The sequence below is a fragment of the Rhopilema esculentum genome, chromosome 20, assembly GCF_057945365.1.
Source record: "Rhopilema esculentum isolate cy_ngs chromosome 20, ASM5794536v1, whole genome shotgun sequence".
Classification (NCBI taxonomy): Eukaryota; Metazoa; Cnidaria; class Scyphozoa; order Rhizostomeae; family Rhizostomatidae; genus Rhopilema; species Rhopilema esculentum.
The window spans coordinates 5,376,786-5,399,333 of record NC_142834.1 but is presented as its reverse complement, the minus strand read 5'-3'; the positions used below and the strand labels follow the sequence as shown (position 1 = coordinate 5,399,333).

General features: G+C 36.6%; 1 protein-coding gene and 1 long non-coding RNA gene across 2 annotated transcripts in view; one reads left to right on the top strand and one right to left on the bottom strand.

Moving 5' to 3' along the window:
• The window catches only part of LOC148957832 (uncharacterized), a 31,783-nt gene that overhangs the window by 502 nt on the left and 8,733 nt on the right, over positions 1-22,548 (top strand). The gene's annotated exons all lie outside the window — the stretch shown is intronic.
• LOC135687044 (non-lysosomal glucosylceramidase) lies at positions 789-22,412 on the bottom strand. The gene is made up of 18 exons (XM_089114317.1): positions 21,886-22,412; positions 20,171-20,259; positions 19,362-19,477; positions 18,920-18,961; positions 18,436-18,633; positions 15,812-16,192; positions 14,796-14,907; positions 13,409-13,568; positions 12,596-12,721; positions 10,985-11,142; positions 10,227-10,331; positions 6,796-6,903; positions 5,943-6,028; positions 5,090-5,155; positions 4,394-4,500; positions 3,515-3,657; positions 2,241-2,359; positions 789-1,136 (listed from the first exon to the last, which is right to left on the bottom strand). Exons 1-18 carry the CDS (start codon positions 22,035-22,037, stop codon positions 966-968), a joined length of 2,439 nt encoding a protein of 812 aa, XP_088970443.1. The 5' UTR covers positions 22,038-22,412; the 3' UTR covers positions 789-965.

Below are 22,548 nucleotides of genomic sequence, written 5' to 3'. Positions count from 1 at the left end.
ATTCATTTTAAATTTTACAGAATTAAATAATAAAGTTTTAATTTACTACATAATAATTTAAGATAATAAATAATTAAATAAATATTTAGTAGATATACAAAATCAAACCTGAATCAGACAACGTCTTTGGAAGTAAATGTCTGATTAATTTTAAAAAGGAAATCACATCATGACTGAAGTTTGGCGATACTTTTAGACAAACTATTGAATGAACTTTGAATGAGGCCAGCATGTGAGTATATGGACGTTCTCTAAACATGTTTGATCATATAAGTTATTGTGTTATTTACAGATAATAAACTTTAGAAGCCCTTTATAATCTTTCCTGTTATTGAAATTAAAGCTTACAATTCATAAACTTTTTACATTGAATGTAATTTTTAACTTGATACTGCTTGTGACAAATGTGACGAAATTGAAAATCAAAATGGCGGTAACCTCTGAGAGGTCCAAAAAAAGAAATCTGAAATTTACGTCATAACCGTTTCGGAGTCTTCTTTCGCCGTCTGTGTTTTCTCCAGCGCATGCTGCATTCCCCAGATGCTCAACGGCCGCATGTATCCTAAAGAACGGAAATTTCCATTTGCCAAAAAAGCTTCCGGAGTCTGGAATCCGAGACCAAGTTTCTCAAAACATGTGCGGTAAATACCTTCCGCGGTACGAAAGCCCTCTTGAACCATTCCCTAAAAACAAGAATATTTGATAGTAAACTCCGCTAAGAACGTGGCTATTTTAAGGCTACGCTGCCGGAAAGCATAACATTGACAAAATCCATAAAGTTCACGTGATCGAAAAATTTCAGGGATACCATGGATTTGGACGATATGCTGCCGCATGACCCAAACAAACCAAATCATTAAAGCAAGAAAAAAGCTTAAAAACTGAAAGTAACATCCTTGCATTTTATTGAATACATATGAAAACAACTTAATCTAAAGATAATTGCTGAATGGGTTGAAATGCTATCAATGAAATCCATCAAAAACAAGATAGGAAATACTTATTGTGAGTTGAAAACATACCCGTCCGTCAGGCCTCATTCCGTTGACAGCGCCCATAAAGCCACCTTGATATCTCATTACGTTCATTTGGAACACTGTCTTCATGGCGCTCTCGATGTGATCCTTCGGAAATACCTTGCGCGTGAAAGATAAAATTAAGTTTAAACATTTGCGGTAAGTTTAATACAGGAATCTGACAAAGGTGACACCGAAGCTGCATTAAAACAAATTTTCTGACATCTGCATCATTTCCAATGGCAGATGAGACGGTGTTTTCAACTGTCCCAAATTGACTTTTTACTTTGACATACAGAAAAATAAAAAACAATCCAATGTAGACAACCGAGAACAAACTTCAGTTTTGAAAAGTGCTTGAATTTTATCTTATTCCTGCATTTGATTTTTTCAATTAACTTTTTGATATAAAATTCAATGAAATGTTCCTAAACTTTTGCAATCTTACTCCTTCCTATTGTTAAAAGTGGATGAAAATAAGTGTCGGAGCTTGTAGTGGAGTAGAAAATTGAGGAAATGGGAAAATGAGCTGAGAAAAGATGAAAAACCACGTGTATACTTTCCCAAGGCAGAGAGAGCCATGTAAAATATTCGGTGCCTAATTAGAGAAGGTGGGGTTAAATTCAATATTTTTAGAAAATTCAAACCCAAAATCACTTTATTACGACACCCCCATTCAATGAACCGGTTGCTGTACTCTCTCCCATCTTGTTTATTTAGATCCCCTCTAAATGATTCATAAGGAGAGCACAAAGACCACTCTAACTAGTGCAATGTTGTTTTATCACATGATTAGCATAATTCATAATATGGTATGATTTATGCGTAGAATGTTGTCCAGTTAGGATGTTCAAGTTGAGTAGCAACCCTTTCAATGACTCTTAATGAAAGCATAAAGCTCACTCTAATCACATAATTAGCATAAATTATAATATGGTATGATCAAGATAAAATAAGGAACAAAGCCCAAAGCCCTATCTAACAAGTGCAATGTCGATACTGTTATACTACATAATTAGCATAAATTATAATGTTGAATGTTTTGCGTAGAATCTTGTCCAGTTAGGTTTATCTATAACCACGACGAGTAAACAATAAATACTGATTCATGTTTGTTTTAGTTTTTGATTGCTGTTCCCCCTGGAGCTGAACATAATAAACAGGCAATTGATGTTAGGTTGAGATTCAGATCAATTACAAAGTTCAGGCTGCTGCCTTAATTACCCGATCCTCCGCAGATTGACCGAGGTCACAAGCATGGATGTACCACTGACCAGCGCACTGGTGGGCCATGATACTGTTATGATACTCTTTGTCACTGCTGTCGTAATTATAGTAGGTACCTGCCAGGGAGACACGAGAAAAAATATCAACCGACTGAGCTACATTTTTCTACCGCCAAACGAAAAAACTTATATGATGGTTAATCTTTAAAATCAAGGCCCCCAGAGGTACCTCCATGAATACAAGTCAGGTAGACAAATGTTACCTCTCTAAGATGTATCTTCGTCGACCACGCCCTGAAAACCTAATCACCCTTGAGGAACCACAGCCGGGCTCAGCACCGCCACCCCCCCCCCCCCCTCTCTATGTCTTGTGAGTGTTCTCTCGCAATGTATTAAGTACATGGTAATGATAAGCACTGCTCTTGACTCTAGAAGTTATAAGACTATAGTTGCAAGACTCAAAAGGGCGAAATACTTTCAAAATGCAAAGTTTTACGACGCATAGGACATAAAGGTAATGCGGAAGGATGCTAGACAGAGGCATAAATGATCGGATATTGAATCTTTAACCTTTGTTCAACCGTATATGACCATTCTTGATTCATGCAACCACAATGGCAGCAGTTTCTTTACAAAGATAGGTTTTGCAGCGAGACACGGTTTCAAACGTCTTTTAACAGTCATGCCAGGGCCCATATTTCTTGACCAAATTATCTATTTATTACCAACCTCTAGCTATTATTGTGGGTAACTAGAGCCTTAAAATATCGATGGATCTCCGAGTGTGAACCAAAAGCATTTCAATCTCGAGCAAACCATCGTTCAGCAATCATGTAATTGCGCTGAAGCAAGAATTAGCTTTCAAAAGCCTAGACCTCGCCAAGGATGTCACGGCGATTGAAATCTGAATTGGACAGCAAAGTTTGACATCATTTTCACTAAGGGGCATATAACTCCTGGAAAAAATCGTACAACTTTGGCAAAAATCCTTTTGCTTTTAGAGAAAGCCGTAAAGATCCTATTGTTCTAAAAAATCTAGTATGCTGTTTAAAACGATTGATTTACACCGATTAAAACATCTAGCATTCTAGTAAAATGACCCAATTTCACCTAACCCCATAATTTCAAAGAAAAGGGGTCACAGCCCTGCTGGTCCCCCGTCTAAGACGCCAACAGACTTCCCAACCATTGTTTCTGACAAAACTATCATATGATTGCACAAAAATACAAGACGCAGTACTAAAATATAATTATAAAACCAAGAAAACTAACCATTCCACAGTTTCCTTTCATATGCTTCCTTGCCTCTACTTAGCATTGTTTTGTATCGATCGATATTGTCGTCCAATTTCAAAATAGTTGCAATCTCGACCATACATCGCAATGCTCCCAGCCACAAACCACCACAATATGCACTAAAATACACGAGATTTAAAACAAAAAACTTATAGTGTCTCTCCGTCTTTTAAAGATCTGACACCAAGCTGTGAGTTAGAGGAATCGCCTATTTTCTTCGTTGCCTAAACTCTTCGAAAAATTAAGAATCTACACTATATCCACTTTCATTTAATCATTTGCACTTTCTATACTCCCACCTCAAAAACCCCGAGAAATTTGTCCAAGCATTCCCCAAATTTGGTATATTTTCTAGGGTGCTTCTACTTCAAGCTTCCAGACTACTCTATTCATGATGTACTTTGAGAACTTCTTGCATGGTGTAGAACCCTCACCACGGCCAAGAATTAAAAAAGTTTGTCTTAGAGCATGTCTTTAAGAAAGTTTAAGGAATTACGGCAGAAAGTAAAAGACTATGATTCTATGAGACAAAAATACTATTGAGGAAAATATATTGCCTTCATTGGGTTCTTAGGTCTTAGAACTAAAGGAAAATTGGCTCTTAGGTCATTATTAATCTTAACAATTCAAAAAACGACAGAAAAGACAAAGAACATACAAAGACCACAGGATTTTTTAAGAATTTATCTCAGTTACACATGAATAAATAAATAAAGTGATGTATGAATAAATTAAAAAAGGGTGGGCGATTCCATTCATATACGCATAATTTCAATAACGTTCTTAAAGCAGGAAGTGACGCAATGGTCATGTCAAGAGAATGGGTATAACTACGAATAAACCATGAAGTATTACCTTGCACCCGTCACAACCCAACAGTCAAAGGTTTGGTCTGCGAAGCCGGAATTATCTATCAGTCCATCGCAATCAGAATCTTGTCCTGTGGCTGTTGACATGCAAGCCTAAGATAAAAGACGACGTTTGAAGTACAGAGCAGTTTATATGTAAAGGCAATTTAAAGCACCTCTTTAAGGTAGATTTAACGAGAAGCACAAATCAAACGAGCAGTTGGGTATGGTGCAATTCGATGACGTAATTAAAGGTTTTAACCAATGACTGAGAAAGCGAAATATTGCCCCAAAGGCAACGAATATGTCACTTTATTTCAATTCTTTTCTAATCAACAAAGCCAAAGAGTTTCAAAGGAAGTAGATACTTCATTGGGAAAAATAAGAAAAAGAATTCTGGAAAGTGAAACGAAAAAAGAAGTGGGTGGAGATTGAGAAACGTCGGAAAGGAAGATTCGATGGAATGAATAGGAAAATAGACCCTGTTGTAATTACTATAGCTTAAGATAAAATCCCTCAGTATGAGCTGCTTTCATCCATTCGTGTGGAAACTTAAATCAAATTCATATACGATCCACTGCTTTCGGTGGGCAATATTTTCTGCGCATTATATCATATCAGTGGGTGGAAAAAAATTTAGGATAAAGAAGTGATGGTTTTAATGATAAGTGATGTTGAGTGGTCTAGCAACATAAGGAAATACCTTCATAGCGGGCCACATGTCCATAAGGAATTGGAGATTCTTTGTGATTTTGTAGTCCCTGTACACCTGTTTCGCAAAAGAGGCTGTGAATCATGCATCGAAAAACAACTGAATCAATAGACATGATTAAATAGTAAAATTGATATGAACGGATATTGACATGCCCTAAGTATGAATAACAAAAGGGAGCACAGATAGGGAACTACAGGATGTTGCAGAGCCCGTTCAAATAGGCGTTATACCTGCGATAGCAATATAAAGCAAGCAAAGGTGTCAACAGTGAAAGGAGTGTTCAGAGGAGAGTATGAGCAAGCCTTCATTCACAAATATTGATCGTCGCATGGATAAAGACGAATTTAATCATAAATATGGGATCATATTTCATCTCAAGAAGAAAATAGATGAACACAAATTCAATAGCATAAAAATCAAGAACGCTATTTGGCGTATCGAAGAGCTCTTAGTTGCTATTCCGAGTTTCATGCTTGATGCGATCATCAGGCGACCTTATAGTAGCAACTTAAAACATATATACCATTAAGTGCACCATAAAGCGGGTACAGCTCTGCCTTTACGGCATCGAGCACTTTATGACAGGCCGGTAAACAGTAATTTTTTATTAAAACGGTATTTGAAAAGACTTCATTGCTCCTGATTTTCTTTCAACAGCTTGAATTCTGATGCCCGTTTTTTGAAGGATGAAGGACTCAATCTAAATCATCCTCTCGAATATCAATTAATAGCAAAAGGGTTTTTTCTTGTCGACATAGGAGAATTTTACCTAGTGACAAGAAATTGCAATTTTACATAGAAAATGATTTTTAACTAATAATTAAAATAACTGCCTTGATACCTGTAAAACAAATTTTAGATTCAAGTCTTTCCAGGTTGATGTATCGTGAATGGTGTATGCATTGACCTTAAGAAACGGTTCTTCCTCTAAGGAACAAGGAAATGCATTGCTGTAAAGACCAATTGGAAGTCATAACTTTGTTACAAGCTGAGGTTTAGACATTACTTGACAACGATTCAATTAAACAAATTGAGAATTCAATGAAGCAGTTAGGAGCAACCAGATTTCATTTTTGTGCTCTTAATCTTTTAACATTTTAACCTCTTACTTCAATTTTGACATTTTCCACTGAACTTTTATTTATAAGAACAAGATAATTTTTGCCGAGGCTCATATGTTTTAAATTTCTGGATAATTTCAATAAAGATTTTCTACAACTGAAGTAATAATTTTGCATCGCAATTTTAGTAGCACCGTTCATTAGCTAACAAATTCCGCTCTCTATGTTGACAAGGGAGTGAATTAAAAAAACACATTGCTCTCCATCTAATTTTTCATCAGCGGCTGGACATGCTATCCAGTTATTCATATTTATCGAGCCTCAGTTCTGTTATGAAATGTGTTCGTATAAAAAGAGTGTAAACACGATTGAAAACCATGAAACTATGAAAATAGTTAGGCAACTAACTGCTCGGTAAATGTAAGGGCTGGAATCTCAAATTTCAAGCAGCTTAAAGGGCTGAGTCCTAAGCTAAGTCGCTAATTGAAAACAAACTTAGTCTGATTAAGTACATGAAGATATCAAGACAAAGTCATCTTGCAGCCTGTTTGCTGTAAAGATCAAACAAATTTTGTTTATATAAAACAGTTATATTTATAATAAAGCATACGCTAGTGACATAATATATCATACCAGGATCTCCAATGTCATGGGGTATACAGCTGGGCACCTTTCTTTGAGCCATATGCCCCTCCATCATCATTAATCGCTCTTCCGTGTCACACTGCAGGACCGAGGCAGCTAAAAAGAAAGAGGCTGCTACTTAGACCGAGGCAGCTAAAAAGAAAGAGGCTGCTACTTAGACCGAGGCAGCTAAAAAGAAAGAGTCTGCTACTTAGACCGAGGCAGCTAAAAAGAAAGAGACTGCTACTTAGACCGGGGAAGCTAAAAAGAAAGAGGCTGCTACTTAGACCGAGGCAGCTAAAAAGAAAGAGGCTGCTACTTAGACCGAGGCAGCATTGGGACAGCAAGGAAAGACATAAATCTTTTAACAAGCAAACTCAGCAGCTACCTACATGCAACTCTTATGGATTTTATAAACATATTAGAAATACCAGCATGACACAACGGAAGAAGAAAGAAGAGGAAGGGGATCTCTACAATGGCTTTTTTGATAATCACTTTCATTTTCTCGCATAACGCAAATGTGTTACAGCAAACACATTCATGGATAAGCAGGTATCACATCTTGTCGAATCTCATAGTACTTATATGACAAAAATTGAGGCAGCAAAAGGTGATAAAAAGCAATACAAATCTTCTCAAGTACGTTTAGAGTTTTTTATCCTTACTTTAACCTCAACCGTCAACTTGGGTCAATATTAGCGGGATCAAGACGCTTTTTAATGAGGTAAAGATGAAGTTATGTAGAACTCTTAGCAATAAAAGGGATAAATAAAACAGGAGTGCAATATGCCATTCCATAGACAGGACCACCGAGGAAAATGTGTATTTTTAAAGAATTTAAAAACCACATTCGTTTAATCTGGCCTAATGCAAAAACTATGCCCATTAATCCGGAAAAGGTGAAAAAATTCCTTTAAAGAGGATACTAATTAATTTGTCACGCAGTTGATGATGATTTTTTCGTCGGTGCGATTGACAGAAGCTAAATTAATGCCACAAATTTATGTTCCTGTGAAGATCATGGTCTTCTCTTCTTCGCCTAATTAGGCCTGATTCGGAAGTTGTTTCTAACAGTCACTAAAGCAGTGCTCAAATTTGGACCTTTTTGGCTCGTTATGACAAAGAGAAAGCGGATTTCAAGGATTGAAATTGTTGCAAAAAGATCCTGGTTCAAACGTTCATTGCTGCTTCATAGAAGTTGGAAAGGAAGAGAAGGATGCCTTAAACAATTAAAGGCTTACTATCTATCGTCAGCTACAGATAATGAAAATTACTTTTTACCAGCCGTTCTTAAAGTGCTTGACAAAGCTGCCAGATGATCGCATTGAAAATGAAAATCAGGGCAGCAGCTTAAAACTGTCCTGTTCTATACACCAAAAGCGTATATGTTTACTGACTTAAAGATAGTTCAGGAATGCTAAGATTCTTCGAGTCATTAGCTATCAACAATAGCAAATCAAGGGCGTAATTAAGAAACTTCCAACCAGATCAATGCTAAGTCCTTGGCACGTTCATATATAAAAGGCACCAACAGAAAAACGACAACTGTTCAGTAGAGAGGAGAAGTATGAGGGCTAAGCCGTTTCTGCGGTCAGGGAAAAACCATTCAGATCGTTGGAATATTTGTAGCAAAAGCGTCCTCCCAGCTAAGACGGGGGAAGGGATGATAACTAAGCTAATCTATGTTCCACTTAAAGGGGAACTGAAGTAAAAATGAAAACCAGCTAACAAGTAGTTTTCATCGTGCTGATTTCGAATATCGACACGAAATTTGTGTTTTCTCTCCGTTTTTCCACATTCAACACGCGAAGTGTGAAATTTCTTCATTTCCGTGACGGAGAGGTCTGGAGACAAGTTTCAGGCGCTGACGTAAAGTCGTGGACACGTGCCCCGATCCCAACGAAAACAACATTTAGTAGAGTGAATCGGAAGGAAGGAATTCGGTTAGAAGTTAGAATTTCAGTTCGCAATTTTCCCGACAGCTCTTCAGGAATGGCAACATACTTAAGATCGAGCGACGAGGAAGAATTTGCTTCAACTCAACATATTTCATAGAGCACAGTTCTGAGATAAAATATCTGACATATCTTTTGATAAGATAAGGTCATTTAATAACCTTGGAAACATATACATCATTTAATGGTTGTGCTTTAAGTCCTCCTCTTTTATGTACATCCTAATAGGAATTGTTTTTATGTCTGGAGTTATATCAGAAAATGCTTTGATATCATGTTCTATAGACAAAGCACGATAAATCATGTTTAAAGAGGTATTTCTGAGGTGGGGAACTACTTTTGTCTTTTTCAGCAAATCAAATTGTGTAGGTTCGCCAAGTTTCTTGGCCTAATAGGAAACTATATGAAAGTTACCATGATATCACGTTCCATAGAATGTGCAAGAATACTCCAGTCTAAAAAAGGCAAAGGGGTATTTCGGAGGTGGGGGACCACTTTTATCATTTTTAACAAGTCAAATTGTATTGGTTTGCCAAGTTTCATGGGTTTACAGCTAACAGAAATGGATTAACCATAGTTACGTCCTCTGAGTGCTGGACACAGGACCCCCATTCTAAAACAAGCGAAAGGGGTACTTCTGCAGTGGGGGAACACTTTTATCATTTTCAGCAAGTCAAATTGTGTAGGTTTGCCAAGTTTCATGGCTGTATAGTTAACAGAAATAGATTTACCATACTACGTATTCTGAGTACTGGTCACAAGTATCCCAGTCTAAAAATAGCACAAGGGTTTTTTTCCCAAAATGATTCTATATTCTATCTTTTTACGCATATCGAATTCTGTATTTTCACCAAGTTTTATGCTTTTATCACATTTTGCATGATTGTTACATGTCAAGAACCTTATCAAACTCACTACTACATTACATCAAAACATTCCTTCGTGTCTACCACTTTACGTCACAAGGTCACGTGGTCTGACCGCGTTCTCGCTCCGCCATCGATGAGGGCAAATTTTGACTTTAAAAACTTAATAACTTAAAAACTACACAACGTATTAGGAAAATTCATACGGTTTTAGAATCAGCACAGGAATCTTTGTTGTTGGCCAAAAATCGTTTTTCACTTCATTTCCCCTTTAAGATACGGTGGAAACAAAACATAATCATGCGCTTAATTTCATACAGCTGGTTTCTGAGCCCCGGTGTTCGTGTTACGCAATCTTATAGAACATTAAAGGAGCTAGAAACGAGCATGGTAGGATCTCGTGAAATCTTCGAAGAAGCGCCAATAAAAGTATGGTTTTTGATGGTTGACGTTCATGGATAAATTCAGCTAGGGCCCTTGATTTAGACATAGGAAAAAGCATAACGTTTCAAGGGAATTCTGTAGCAGTGTTAACACTGTCAAGAGACTGAACTGAAAATATGCAAAAATTCATATGCAAAAAGAATGATGTGATGGAAAAATAAACATTTCATACCGATATCGTACTGCAAACTCAACTGCAACTGTGGCCAGAGCATTATCAAAGCCCAAGATGCATAAAAATGCACATCATATGTGTTGTACATGCGATACTCGTGGCCTAAAACGAAAGCAGGTGATGTCAGGAAGGTAAAAACACGACTCATCAATGCCTTACAGCTATTAACTATTTCATTATCTTGTAATGCTGAGGTTAGTAGTTGGATCATGAGCATATCATACTGCTTTGTTTTAATTCTTACTTTATATTTCAACAATCTGTCCCACATTAAATGCCCTGCACTATTTGCGACGACACCCAAATCACTTCTCGTCCCAAACGAACAATACTATTCAGATGAATGCCACTAATTATTCCGAAATGGGAGAATTTCTAACCTAGCACTTAGAAAGACTTAAACAAATTGTAGAAAATAATATCTTTAAAAGGGTTAGTGATATTCTCTTGAATTCTGGATAAAAAAATGATCTGTACGCAATTGTTTGAATAATCGCTGGTCTTAAACAGAGTCCAGGAATATGATTATACTTCCTCCGAACAAAACACCAGAGCTCTAAAAATCTTCCTCAGAAAATCTTTTGGTTCGTATTTTATTTGAGTGCAAACAATGAAAACAGAGCAGGGTTTGGGCAATTTACTTCAGTTTGCTTTGTTTTTATTGGCCTGGCTTGAGTTCATTAACTGTGTGACCTCCTTGATTTATAGGCACGTGTTTAAAGCAAACATTTATCTGAATGAATCCACCAATCTACCTTCCAAATAAGCAAATCTCCCATATTCGTGAACATGGTTAGGTATCTGCCTACGATGCAAATCTTTTTTCCTTCTTATGTCAAGCCAGATTGTGCCACCATCCGTCACGTAGTACAGTTCGTTGAACAATGCTGATTTGTACCAATCAGGAAGAGAACTACAAGAAATGGATAATAATTATAAGAGTAATGAAAATGTATGAAAAAATATAATCCAAAACCTAATCTCCCAATAGTTGCCTCTTATAACTTTCCACAGATAAACATTTAACGATGCGATATAAAAAACTGACCAGATTCTAGAACTTTTAGCATTGTTGTTTGTGTGCTTAGTGACAGAGTACCTATGTTCCAAGCTCGCATAAATACCTGTCGATAACCCTATGCAAAGGTTACAGCATATAAATGTTATAATACGACCACAAACCCATTTTAAGACTACAGACATTTGCAAAGCAAAACAACCAACTAGAATAAAGAGGGAAATCTTCCATTTGCTACCTCTAAATTCTAAGAGAATACAAGATTCTCAACGTTACTATAAAAAAAACGTTATGAAAATCCACTTGTTATCCGCTCCTTTTGTTATTTTGTATTTGTTTCTACATTAAAACCGAGGTTAGTTTTTAGTACATTGAGAAGCTATGCTTGTCGAGCAGTTTCCTGGTCCTTCTCCCCCATGTAACCATACCTCGTGATTTCTTTATCTAGAGTTGTAGAGAGCTGGCCACTCCCCTCACTTTGGGGGGAAGTTTGTTCATGTCAGGGACTCAGAAAAAACCTTTTAATCTGTGACTCGCGGCCCTCACCACTGAGTCATCCTCAAATTTATTTTGAAGAAATTAATGTGTGTATTTCTGCAAGACTACAGCCATCCCTATCACTCATGTAATAACAAAATTTGCCTAATGGAATTTTTAATCAGAGTTCTAAAATTGGTTTTCAACGAACACTTTTTGTACGAAAATTCAAATAAGGTTATTAATCATTCAAGCAGGAAGTGCTGAATAACACTAAAGAATGATTAAATTACGTTGTCACAGTGAGAATTAGATAGAGAGGCCTAAGTCAATCATGGTTTATTAATGAAGCCCTTCCCATCTTATTCACGCATAACAAAATAAAAAAACTACAATTAAAAACTAGATCTTTACAGAAGCAGCTCATACATCCAACGCAATTCGCACTGAATATTAATGGGAAGATTGTGACGGTAAAAGGGTCAGCTGCGCCAATAACCTTAAAGGAAACGGTTTTTCTCGTTCAAAAGGGTGGAAGAAATCCACAAAAAGTGTAGAAAGGATTTTTTTTTGGAAAATCAAAGAAATAAATTCATTAAAAAGGGCGTATGAGGAAGGAATTTTAAACCCAAAGCTCTGTAGATCTGCAGTCTATAGAAATTGAAAATCTTTCCAAAGAAATATATTAAGAATGTAATTGAGAAATTCAAAACACGAGAAAGACAATTTTAAGACCAGTAGGCATAAATTGTAGAAAAGCAGTACAAAAATAAATTGGATTGCAGATCTGCAAAATAAAGAACTATTGTGAAAATTTCTCAAAAACGACATACACTACATAATATATCACATCAAATGGTATAGCACATACCTATCATTTAAGATAGGGTTTTGCCATTTTTCTATTCGTGACTCCCATTCTGGATAATTGAGAAGAGCGTAGCAACAGAGAGAGGGTGACGCATTTCTTTTGTCTCCAAAGAACTTCGTGTAACGTCTAAACGGAAAAATCAACGAGTTAATTATCTTACTTGTGGACAGGTCTTGAAAAAAGATTTTTCATCCTGGCAGCAAAATAAAAAATTAAAGATTTCCTGCGAAGCTTCGACAAAGTTTCCAGCCACTGAAAGTGTTAATTTACGTTGCTTGATTTGTTTAAAAATTTGTCCTAAAAAAAACTTTCATACTAAAAAAGGACTTATTGTTAAAAAAAACGAATCTTCAATAACTTTGATTAAATTTCATAACAGTACTAGCAAACTAGATACTTTGTAAGTATCGATGCATCCTACATCATGCTCTGGGTTTCATGGTTGCTGCTCATTTTTATCATCAAAGCTAGCAGTTCATAAAACATTTAAGATAACTATTTTTTTTTCAATGGTTAAAATTAATCTTCTAAATCAGGGGTGGTGCTAGAGGCAAAGATGTAAGACCAAACCAAAACGCTTACATTCTATTAAGCTAGCGATGATTGTAAATTTTTGAATGCTTCACCCACTTCCTGCTTCCCAGACACTTACAACCTTCTTATTTTAAAACAAAAATAAACAAACTTGATCTCACTGGCCTTTTCTAGCCTCTCCCTCCCTTCTCTTTCTAGGGCTTTTCTATAGGCCTCTAGCCCCCCTATTATTACCAAATTAGAAAAATTAACCATAAAGGAAGCTTTGTAGCGTAATACCTGCAATATTTGACCCCTTTGCCTGATCCAAATTCAACAACAGGCATGTCCCAAGCCAAAACAAATTCAAGATCTCTTTTCTGATGTGGAAGGAGCCTTGTTTTAGATGCAACAGCGGCTGCAAGGGTTTGTCCAGGATAGGACTTTCTATTTGGGTCACCTGCAGCAGAAAAAGTGCTTTAAAGAGACATTCTAAAACACAGGCGGTTTTAGGCCATGAACCTTTCGGTAAGATGGGTCCTTTACGCCGTGCACTTTCATTCAATTCAACATATTTAAGACAAGGGTGTTAACAGTTACAACAGCTTAAAGTTATTTGTTTACCCGTATGGTGGTTAACCTTACAACTGATTTTGAATTTTTTTCTAAAATCAAATTTCTTAACAAGTAAAGTAATATTAATCTCTTTAAAGCCTGGTTTTCACTAGAGTCATAAGGGTCGTAAGGATCGTAAGAGCGTAATTTTAAGATTTTATGACGCTTATGATCAAGTGAAAACATCAAGAATCATAATCGTAAAATAATTAGCACTTGATTTTATCTCTTAAAATTCTTGATATAAGAATCGTAAAGATCAAAAACTTTTTCATCTTTACGATCCTTACGACTGGATGTTCCTTTGTTTTGAGAATTAGGTGACAAATTTTCCTGAATTCCAGTCGAAGACCGCACACATTGCTCCTTCTCTCGTTTAACATGAAATTTATTTTCTGTATACAAAATGGATCTATCTCGCGCGGAAAGACTATCTATCGTGAAATTCAGCTGCTTGTAAGACTAGTCTTCGAAAAACTACATGTTGGCAAAACACCTTGCTCAGAGCTCCTTTTCTTTCCTCGTATTTTTTTAAGGTGCATTTCTACGACGCCTTCATCTTTTGATTAGAGTATACACTGCCAGGAACAAACGCAGATTCGTAGCAGCCATGCTGGATTCATGCAGACAAGTGGCGGGGAAAAGAACGCCCTTTCAAATCATAAGAAATCTCACTACTTTTACGATACTTATGACGCTTATGACATCAAGATAAGAAAGGATTTTATATTCTTACGATCCTTGAGACATTTTTATGTTGGCGTTTTCATTTGGATTTTAAGAAACATAAGCGACACGGACTTAAAAATTATGTTTCTTATGATCGATACGATCCTTATGACTTTAGTGAAAACCAGGCTTAATGGAATGACGCAAGCTTGCACACACTTAGATAATCTTATCGACTCGCTAACGACAACCCGCCTGAAAAACAAACTTAAAAGGTCATGAAAGACAAAAACCAGCGATAACCTGCATTCAGACGTTTTCTAAAATGATAAAGATAAAAAAGTATAAAGAGACATTCATTGCGATTGGAGTTCAAAGCGACTTTAAGGACTTTTTCCCCTACCTGGTTTATTGCTAAGCAATCCATCGTCAAACAGATCCTCCCAGACTTTACGACAAGGCGTCTTTGAATCAAATGAGACTTTCGTAGAAACTGATACGGCAGTCTCTCCATTCTACGAGCAAAAAATATTTCTATTGAAAGAAAGGTTCAAGTGAGTTTATGCTTATCAATATTGATTCCAAAATTTTTTTTTCTGCTATCGTGGTCTTCTTTTTGACATGAAAGATAGAAAAATCATCATCTCATCTTGCCATAGAAAATTTAAGTTGGTTTTCATTGGCAAATTTCCACTGAAAATATGCAAAAACTCCAGCAAATTATAAATCTTATCTAAGAGAATACTGATTTGGAGAAGCAGAATTCGAGAAAATTTAACACTTCGAAAAAAAATGCAACTTCAGAAACAAAAAGATATGATAAAATCAACTGGCAAATATTGCAGTAAAATGTCAAGATAAATAACTTGCATGCCAAAAGAAACGAAAGCATATTATTTCTTAATTATTTCTACACTTGATGCAACACAAAAGTGGATCAGGCTTTATTTCTTGAAAATGTTCGTTCATACTGTATACGTTTTATAAAGCCAAGACCATCCAGTCTTGCCTATACCGTTGGGGATTCACCTTGCTTCAGCAGCAACTAGTTAACCGAGAACTTTGAGGTCAGGGGGTACATAGTGAGAAATGCCAAAATACCAAAGAAGCACTCGGGGGGGGGGGGGTTAATTCCTTGTCCTGTGTTACCTCGACCAATTTAGAAGGCACTATGAATATAACTAAAGTGAAAAAAATAATCATTGAAAAATTGGTAAAATCTGCAAAATCTTGCAAAATCTGCAATGAAACTACACAAATTTTGACCAAATGATGACAGGACAAGCCAGCTTTTAGGCAGCATACGTTTTGGGTAATTACCAATACAAGCTACCAGGATATGCTACATAAAGGGGCAGTCCCTGATCAGGTATCAAAGACAAGTTGATAGGTCATAGTCTATCATAAAATGTGCTATACCTCAACCACATGTTTCGCGGCGATTGCCAAAGTAAAATCATTTTTTTGATGAGCATGGTGTAGTAATACTCCTGACACATCGTGCAATACACAGGTCTCACTGCTGCCAGCATTCGGCTTCCGAGAGGCGTTAGGAGCTGAGCCCTTTGCAGGGGATTCATTGCCCCTTTTCTCTGGAGATCTACGATTGATAATTTGTTCGTGTAGCTGAACCTCACTGAATACACCCTTGCACATAAAAGCCTCGTTGTAGTGGCCTCCTGCCTCGTCTGAAGGGCCTCCGGTACCGTTTTGAAACGTAAACATGATGGACACTTCAATCTCCTCATTTCCCAGATTTTCAACCGTCCAGACAAAGACGCCAACTGGAAGACTCGTGTCCTTCAAATGAAAACAAATGCCTTCAATCAAGAGCAATGATTTTTACGTCTTGACAAATCTTAAATAGGCAAATCCTTAAAACTAGAAAGCGGCGATTAAAACAATCTAAATCTGGTCAACATACACTTTAATAATTCTTAGTATTGTGAAAACCCTAGTTTTATTTCAGACTTCATACAAAAGATCATTTGAAATTTGGAAACTCCGTGTTCTGACAGCCTAACTGATTTGGTAAAACTTCTCTTCCAATTAAAAATCCTTGAGGTAAATAATCAGGTCAGTAAAGATAGTGGCATGATAGCAAAATGATGTGCATTCTTTATACTTTTGAGTTTTCTAGATATATAAGTAGTGCTACGTCCACGCAGCAATGCTTTGAAACTATATTAAAAGCCAACCAAAGATAAAAGAACAGAATGAGATTGGAAGTAGAAAGCAAACAAATCTAGTGAAATTTTAGGCTACTGTTCCTAAAGAGGAAGCAAAACAAGAGGGGATTGGTAAACCATTAAGAAAAGTGGGGTTGGGAAAGATTCTAAAAATCATGAGATATCATGGACAGCTGTATGGGGCAGAGTTACCATCTGTTGTAAGAGAGCTATCCACATTTGTAGGGGGCAAAGTTACCGTATTAGGGAACTGTCAACACCAATAGGGGCAAAGTTACCCTCTGTTTTCAGGAGCTGTCAACACCAATAGGGGCAAAGTTACCCTCTGTTTTCAGGAGCTGTCAACACCTATAGAGGGAGAGATACCATCTGTTTTAAGCAGGCGCACAACTACAGGGGGGGTCCTGGGGGTCCAGACCCCTGTCCTTTCTCTCAAAGGAGGAAAAGTGCCCTTCTTTTAAAAATTTGCTTGAATATTTTTTTGATCACACTAAAGAGAATCGTCATAAATGACACATCCCGGCGATGTAATGGACCTCTCAGAAATACAGATAAATGATTTGTCAGACTTTCACACAGTGATAGAGTCTATGTTCAAGCTCCTACTCTACAGCGTGTTTTATGATGCGCTACGCACTAGTTTTGAAGAAGAATTGTTCTGGGGCTCAAAAACCAAAATAAAGGCAGAAGACTTTGAATGGGATAGGACCCTACGACCACTGGTAAAAAAGTTAGAAGAAAGAAACCAAGACATCTTTCAGTCTGTTTCAATGGCCCATATAATTGTGAAAGATTCGTAGAGGACCTTTACATGAAACAAGCGAATGTAGAGAAATATTCGCGGACTGGTAGTAGCAAGCAGTGACTATACCACAATAAGTTAATGTTCAGCTGTTTCATTCCTCAGCTGAAGTTAATGTTCAGCTGTATTACAACTCAGCTGAAGTCAAGACTTGCAGGCAGAAACCAGCTGAACTCAAGGCTCGTGGACCTGTTAAACCTCCTCCCATCTGTAATGCGAAGCATATAATTCAATGTTCTTAAGGCCGTTCATATTTTAAAGAGCAAATTGTTTTCGGATATGGAGAATAAAGGAGCTGCCGCCGAGAGGGGGCAAGGGGGCCTTATAAAGCAATTAATTCTGTTTTAACATGAAATCAATTAAAAGTAAAAAAATTACACTTAAAAGGTAAACATTTTGAAAGAATGAATGAATTCAAGCTATTCATAAGGGCGTGGTCACAAAATTTTGTTGCTCGCTACGCTCACAAGAGGTCTTTTATCCCCCCCCCCCTCAGGTCTCCAAAACCTCTTGGCAGCCCTGGATGGCAGACAGAAAGGAGAAGTTCCCTGAGATTTGAGAAAATAGACGAAGGAATAAAATACAGACTCATACATCACAACTTTTCTCTATTGGTCAGTTTTTTTTGTCTGGCGCACAATGTTTACAGGTATACTTACTGCTGATATTTTTGGTTTACCTAAACAAATGCCCCGATGGACCTTTGGCGTACATGAAATGCACCCTGGCATCTCTTCTGTTGAACGTGAGTAAAGTTTCCTAAGTGCCCTTTTTTCGTCTTGGACCTCTGCCCTCTGAAATTCCTGGTTGTGCGCCTGTTAAGAATTTATCCACCTCTATAGCGAAGGAAGTTATCATCTGTTTTAGGGAGTTGTTCAGATCTAAAGTGGGCAAAGTTACCCCTTGTTATAAAGAATGTCCATATGAGTAACTTGCCGCACAAGAAAAAACTACTTCGTCTATCTTTAGTTTAGAGATTTATCCTTTATTGGAAAGTGCCAGTCATTTGAAGATTAATTTATTCACTGAAATTCAAGATTCACAATACATACTTTATACTCATGTGGGAACACAGGCGACACCTGTCTGCATGTTAATCTCACTTTGTGCTCTGGGATCTCATAGACAGTCCAAGCTCTTGGGTAAAGTGCATGGTACACAGCATGGCCACCATGGAAGTTCCATTTCCAGCCTTGTAATGTCTTTTCACAGTTCAGCTTGCCACTTGGTGCATTTGGTGACAAAACATGCTAAAAAACAACATTTTTGTGGCTGTTTTCACAAAGGGAAATCTTAAAGAGAAACTCCAGCAAACAAATACAGATATTTTTTGTCGAGCATGAATGCATATTCATGTTAACTAGTTGAAACAAGTTGATGTATTGAAGAAACAAATAAAAATGAGTATAAGGAAAGAGATCAAAAATATGAGCTGACTAAAAATATTTCAACCTCTTATACGGGAAAAATTAATGCTATAATTTTAAGAAATTAAGAAAAGGCATGTCAAAGAAATCAATTTTGAAATATACTCACTTGGTAAACTGTTTTCTTATTCTTCCGTATGCACACAGTGAACTAAGACACAACATACATTTTTAAATACATCAATCAACAGAAATAAAGATAAATTACTATATAAAATGGGATGTGTCATGTGTGAGAATCGCAGTGCATTGAGAAGATTTTAAAGTCTTTTATTACTAAAAAATTATTTTACATTGCCAAAATACTAAAGATTGATTTTGTAAGTATATTTCAACATCATTTCATTGATCAGTCCATGAAAAAGAAGCTGTTTGTACTGCAGCGAGACCACAAAAACTTATGAAAAACTTTGTCAAACACTCAACATTGATGATTGATAAACAAAATTCCTCTTAGACCCAGACTGTCCCACACAAAATGTTTGTTTACAGTTACGTGACCAAGGCCATTTAATAATTAATTCTATCTTATTAAACTTTTTAATACTTACCTGGTTTACATCAACACTATTGCGTTCATATATCCCTGGATGCAGTTGCCATCTGTTAAAATCACCTTTCCAGCCTCTTGTGATGGCACCAGCACCAATACCTCCTAACGGGACACCTAGCAAACAATTAAATTGGTGGCTCAAGTTTGTTTAATACCACACTTGATATTCAGATCCCTTAAATGTTAGGCAATTGATGAAACACATTATCTTCTTTGAAATGCATTTGAATTAGAGACATTGAATTATGGGCCACGTTTACTGGATAAATAGCACACACATTTCTTTCTCTAATACTACCTAATTCATTCCTATAGCATGTTCTACTGATTACATATTGACAACAATCTTTGCTTGATCAAATCCAAGTCTTGTTACCATAGCTTCAGGAGTAAACAATTCAGCAGTCACCATTGCACCTGGGATGGCCAGTCTTATCTGTGGGAGACCATTTATCGTTACACAGGGCAACTTCCAGGTGACTAAGTTTTTATAGGAAATGTTCACCCTTGTTGCCAGAGTGCCCTTTTGGGAGACTACAGCCCATATGAGGGAGATCACAGAAAGGGTTGTTGTACTGGGATTGTCCACTCCTTAGCTCATCTCATGATTAAAGAGAGCTGTGTGCTTTAAGATAAAGAACTGAAGATAGTGATATCAGAAAGGCTAAATACTAGAAGTTACTTTATCACTTTTTCTCAGAAGTCTTACTCATTATTTGCCAATATTAACTCAATGAAAGCAAGGCCTGGTTGACTAATGAAAAAGCTGCCTTTGTAAGTCTGTGCAAACACTATTAATCAACATACCATATAGCTGCTTGCAGGGAACTGTTGCATATGGATCAATGTAGGGCATTCTACCTTTCTTTCTTGTAGAGCGAGCATATTTTAGAAACCTGGTGGGAAATCATCAGTGGTGATCATCAAAATTGTATATACTTGCATTTCCAAAAATGATTTATTTACTTATACTGATCTGCTAAATATGCACCTATTATTTGAAATGAAAAAGTAAAGTCTTAAGTTAAGCATGTTATTAAGAGATTTAAAGTGCCTATGAAATGAAATTTGACAAGTTTAGATAAAGGAACACTTTTTATAAGCAAAATTTGCTGACTTCAATGATATATGTTGAGGTGATCTTTTTCTTGTGAAATCGTCTAAAAATTTAGGTTGAACATCCCATTTCCATGTTTTCAACTGTGACAAAGCATGCGTTATCCGTGATGTCACAAAGTTTGCAAACACGGAAGCAGTTTGTGTACTTAATACACTAAGCAAAATGGAGGTCACTATGGGAACTACAGTTAACATAGACAAAGGAGGAAATTTTAAGTCAAGGTCTATATCCAATCTTTTTTAGTGCATCAAACTGTCCTTTTTTGCAAAGTTTCGTGCTATAATACTAAAGTACGACTGAGATGCGATAACACTGCCTTTAAAGGTCTGGAGCGAAGTACCCAGGTTTAAAAATAGAAAAAGGGGACAATTTTCAGTTAGGTTCTATATCCTGTCTTTTGTTCCATATCAATCTGTCCCCTGTTGTAAAGTTTTGTGCTATTGTACCTACTTTCAGAAGAGAAAACCCTGTTGGGGGCTTGGGGGAAAAGACCCAAATCTAAAAATAGCCAAAAGGGAGCGATTTTCAGCTGGGTTCCATATCCTATCTTTTTCATTGTATCACACTACCCCTTTTTGCAAAATTTCATGCTGGTATCACAATTTGCACAATTGTTTGACTAACTGACTAAGTGGTATGGTGTGTTTATTGTGAAGACAGAACCAGGCACTTTATAGAACTAAGTTGTATGGCATTATTGATTCAATTATTGTTAAAATTCCTGTTTAATATCTACTTTACCAAATATACATAAAATCTGAAAGGCAAACAGCAATACTAATCACTTCATAACTACTTTTATAGCATCCATTGTCAATGCCCTGGTGCCTGCATCAATAGACAACCAGCTTCTTTTGACAAGCTACATTAATTATTTTCAACTGTATTCAAATGTAAACACAGAGGGTCTAAGATGAAAAATGCCTGCAATTTGCACTAGGTGGTCAGATAAGATTTGTGATACCATAATATACTTGTAGTATTTGGAAACTCCTCTGAACATTAAAATGTCTCCATCTATTGCAAGTTTTCATTTAAAACTTAAACCAATCATTTTTCAAAAGAATTACTAAAATACGATTTCTCTCAATTACAGCTATATTTGACTGTTATTTTTTCATTGATGCAATATATGGCTTTCTTTTCAAAATATAGTTGCTTCTACTAATTTGCATGATGTATGTGTAATGGAATTTAAAAAGTGAAACTGAACTGAAACTATATGCAATACAAATTGAAAGTCGCAATTTATTCCGACCTGATGGCATTTAGGCAGTTTTCAATGAAGCAAGATGGATTTTTAAACTTCCGCTTTTAGAATTTGTGCAAACTATAAACAAAGTTTAAGGTTTAACGATCAGTTAAAGACGTTTTAACAAAAAAACTGACACTGTAACAATACCTGTAGGCCATTCCAACGAGCTTCGGTACCTGATGCCATCTTGGGATTACGCTGGCTTTGGGTTTGTCAGGAAAATTATGGTCCAGCCTAACTCTCCAACCATATTCTGGTGGAATGTGGCGTTGCTCTGGAGAATCATTGCAGTCAACCATGTTGTGTTTAATTTCAACCGTCCGATATCCTTTAACCAGATGAAGCGCTCTTGTCAGTTCGCAGGTAAATCAAAACCATTAAATAATTAAACAATACCTGCTTTACTTTCGGCTCTCCTCAGCACATGCATCCCTAGCGTTTGTGCATGCTTTCCTTTACAATGGCTCTGAACAAAAACACATTCAAGTTTCAAGCCATCAGAAACAGGTTTAGGCCCAAACATCTGCAGAAAGCGCCTTCGCACCAACTGAAATGAAGAAATCTTTGATCCAGGAAAGAGGCTTGAAAATAAAAAAACATCTGAAACTTGACATGACAAATATTTTTTCAAAATCTCTTTCTTATCGTTAACGGCAGTTTATCAATCCTTATTTATTTATCGTGTATTGCTGGTATGAATGAAAAAATTTTCTCCCGGTCCACATGTGTTTCATTCGAGGCTGGACGATAACTGACGATGTGACCATACACAGATAGTAGAAATGCATTCTCTGCTTTTTTCATGTGACC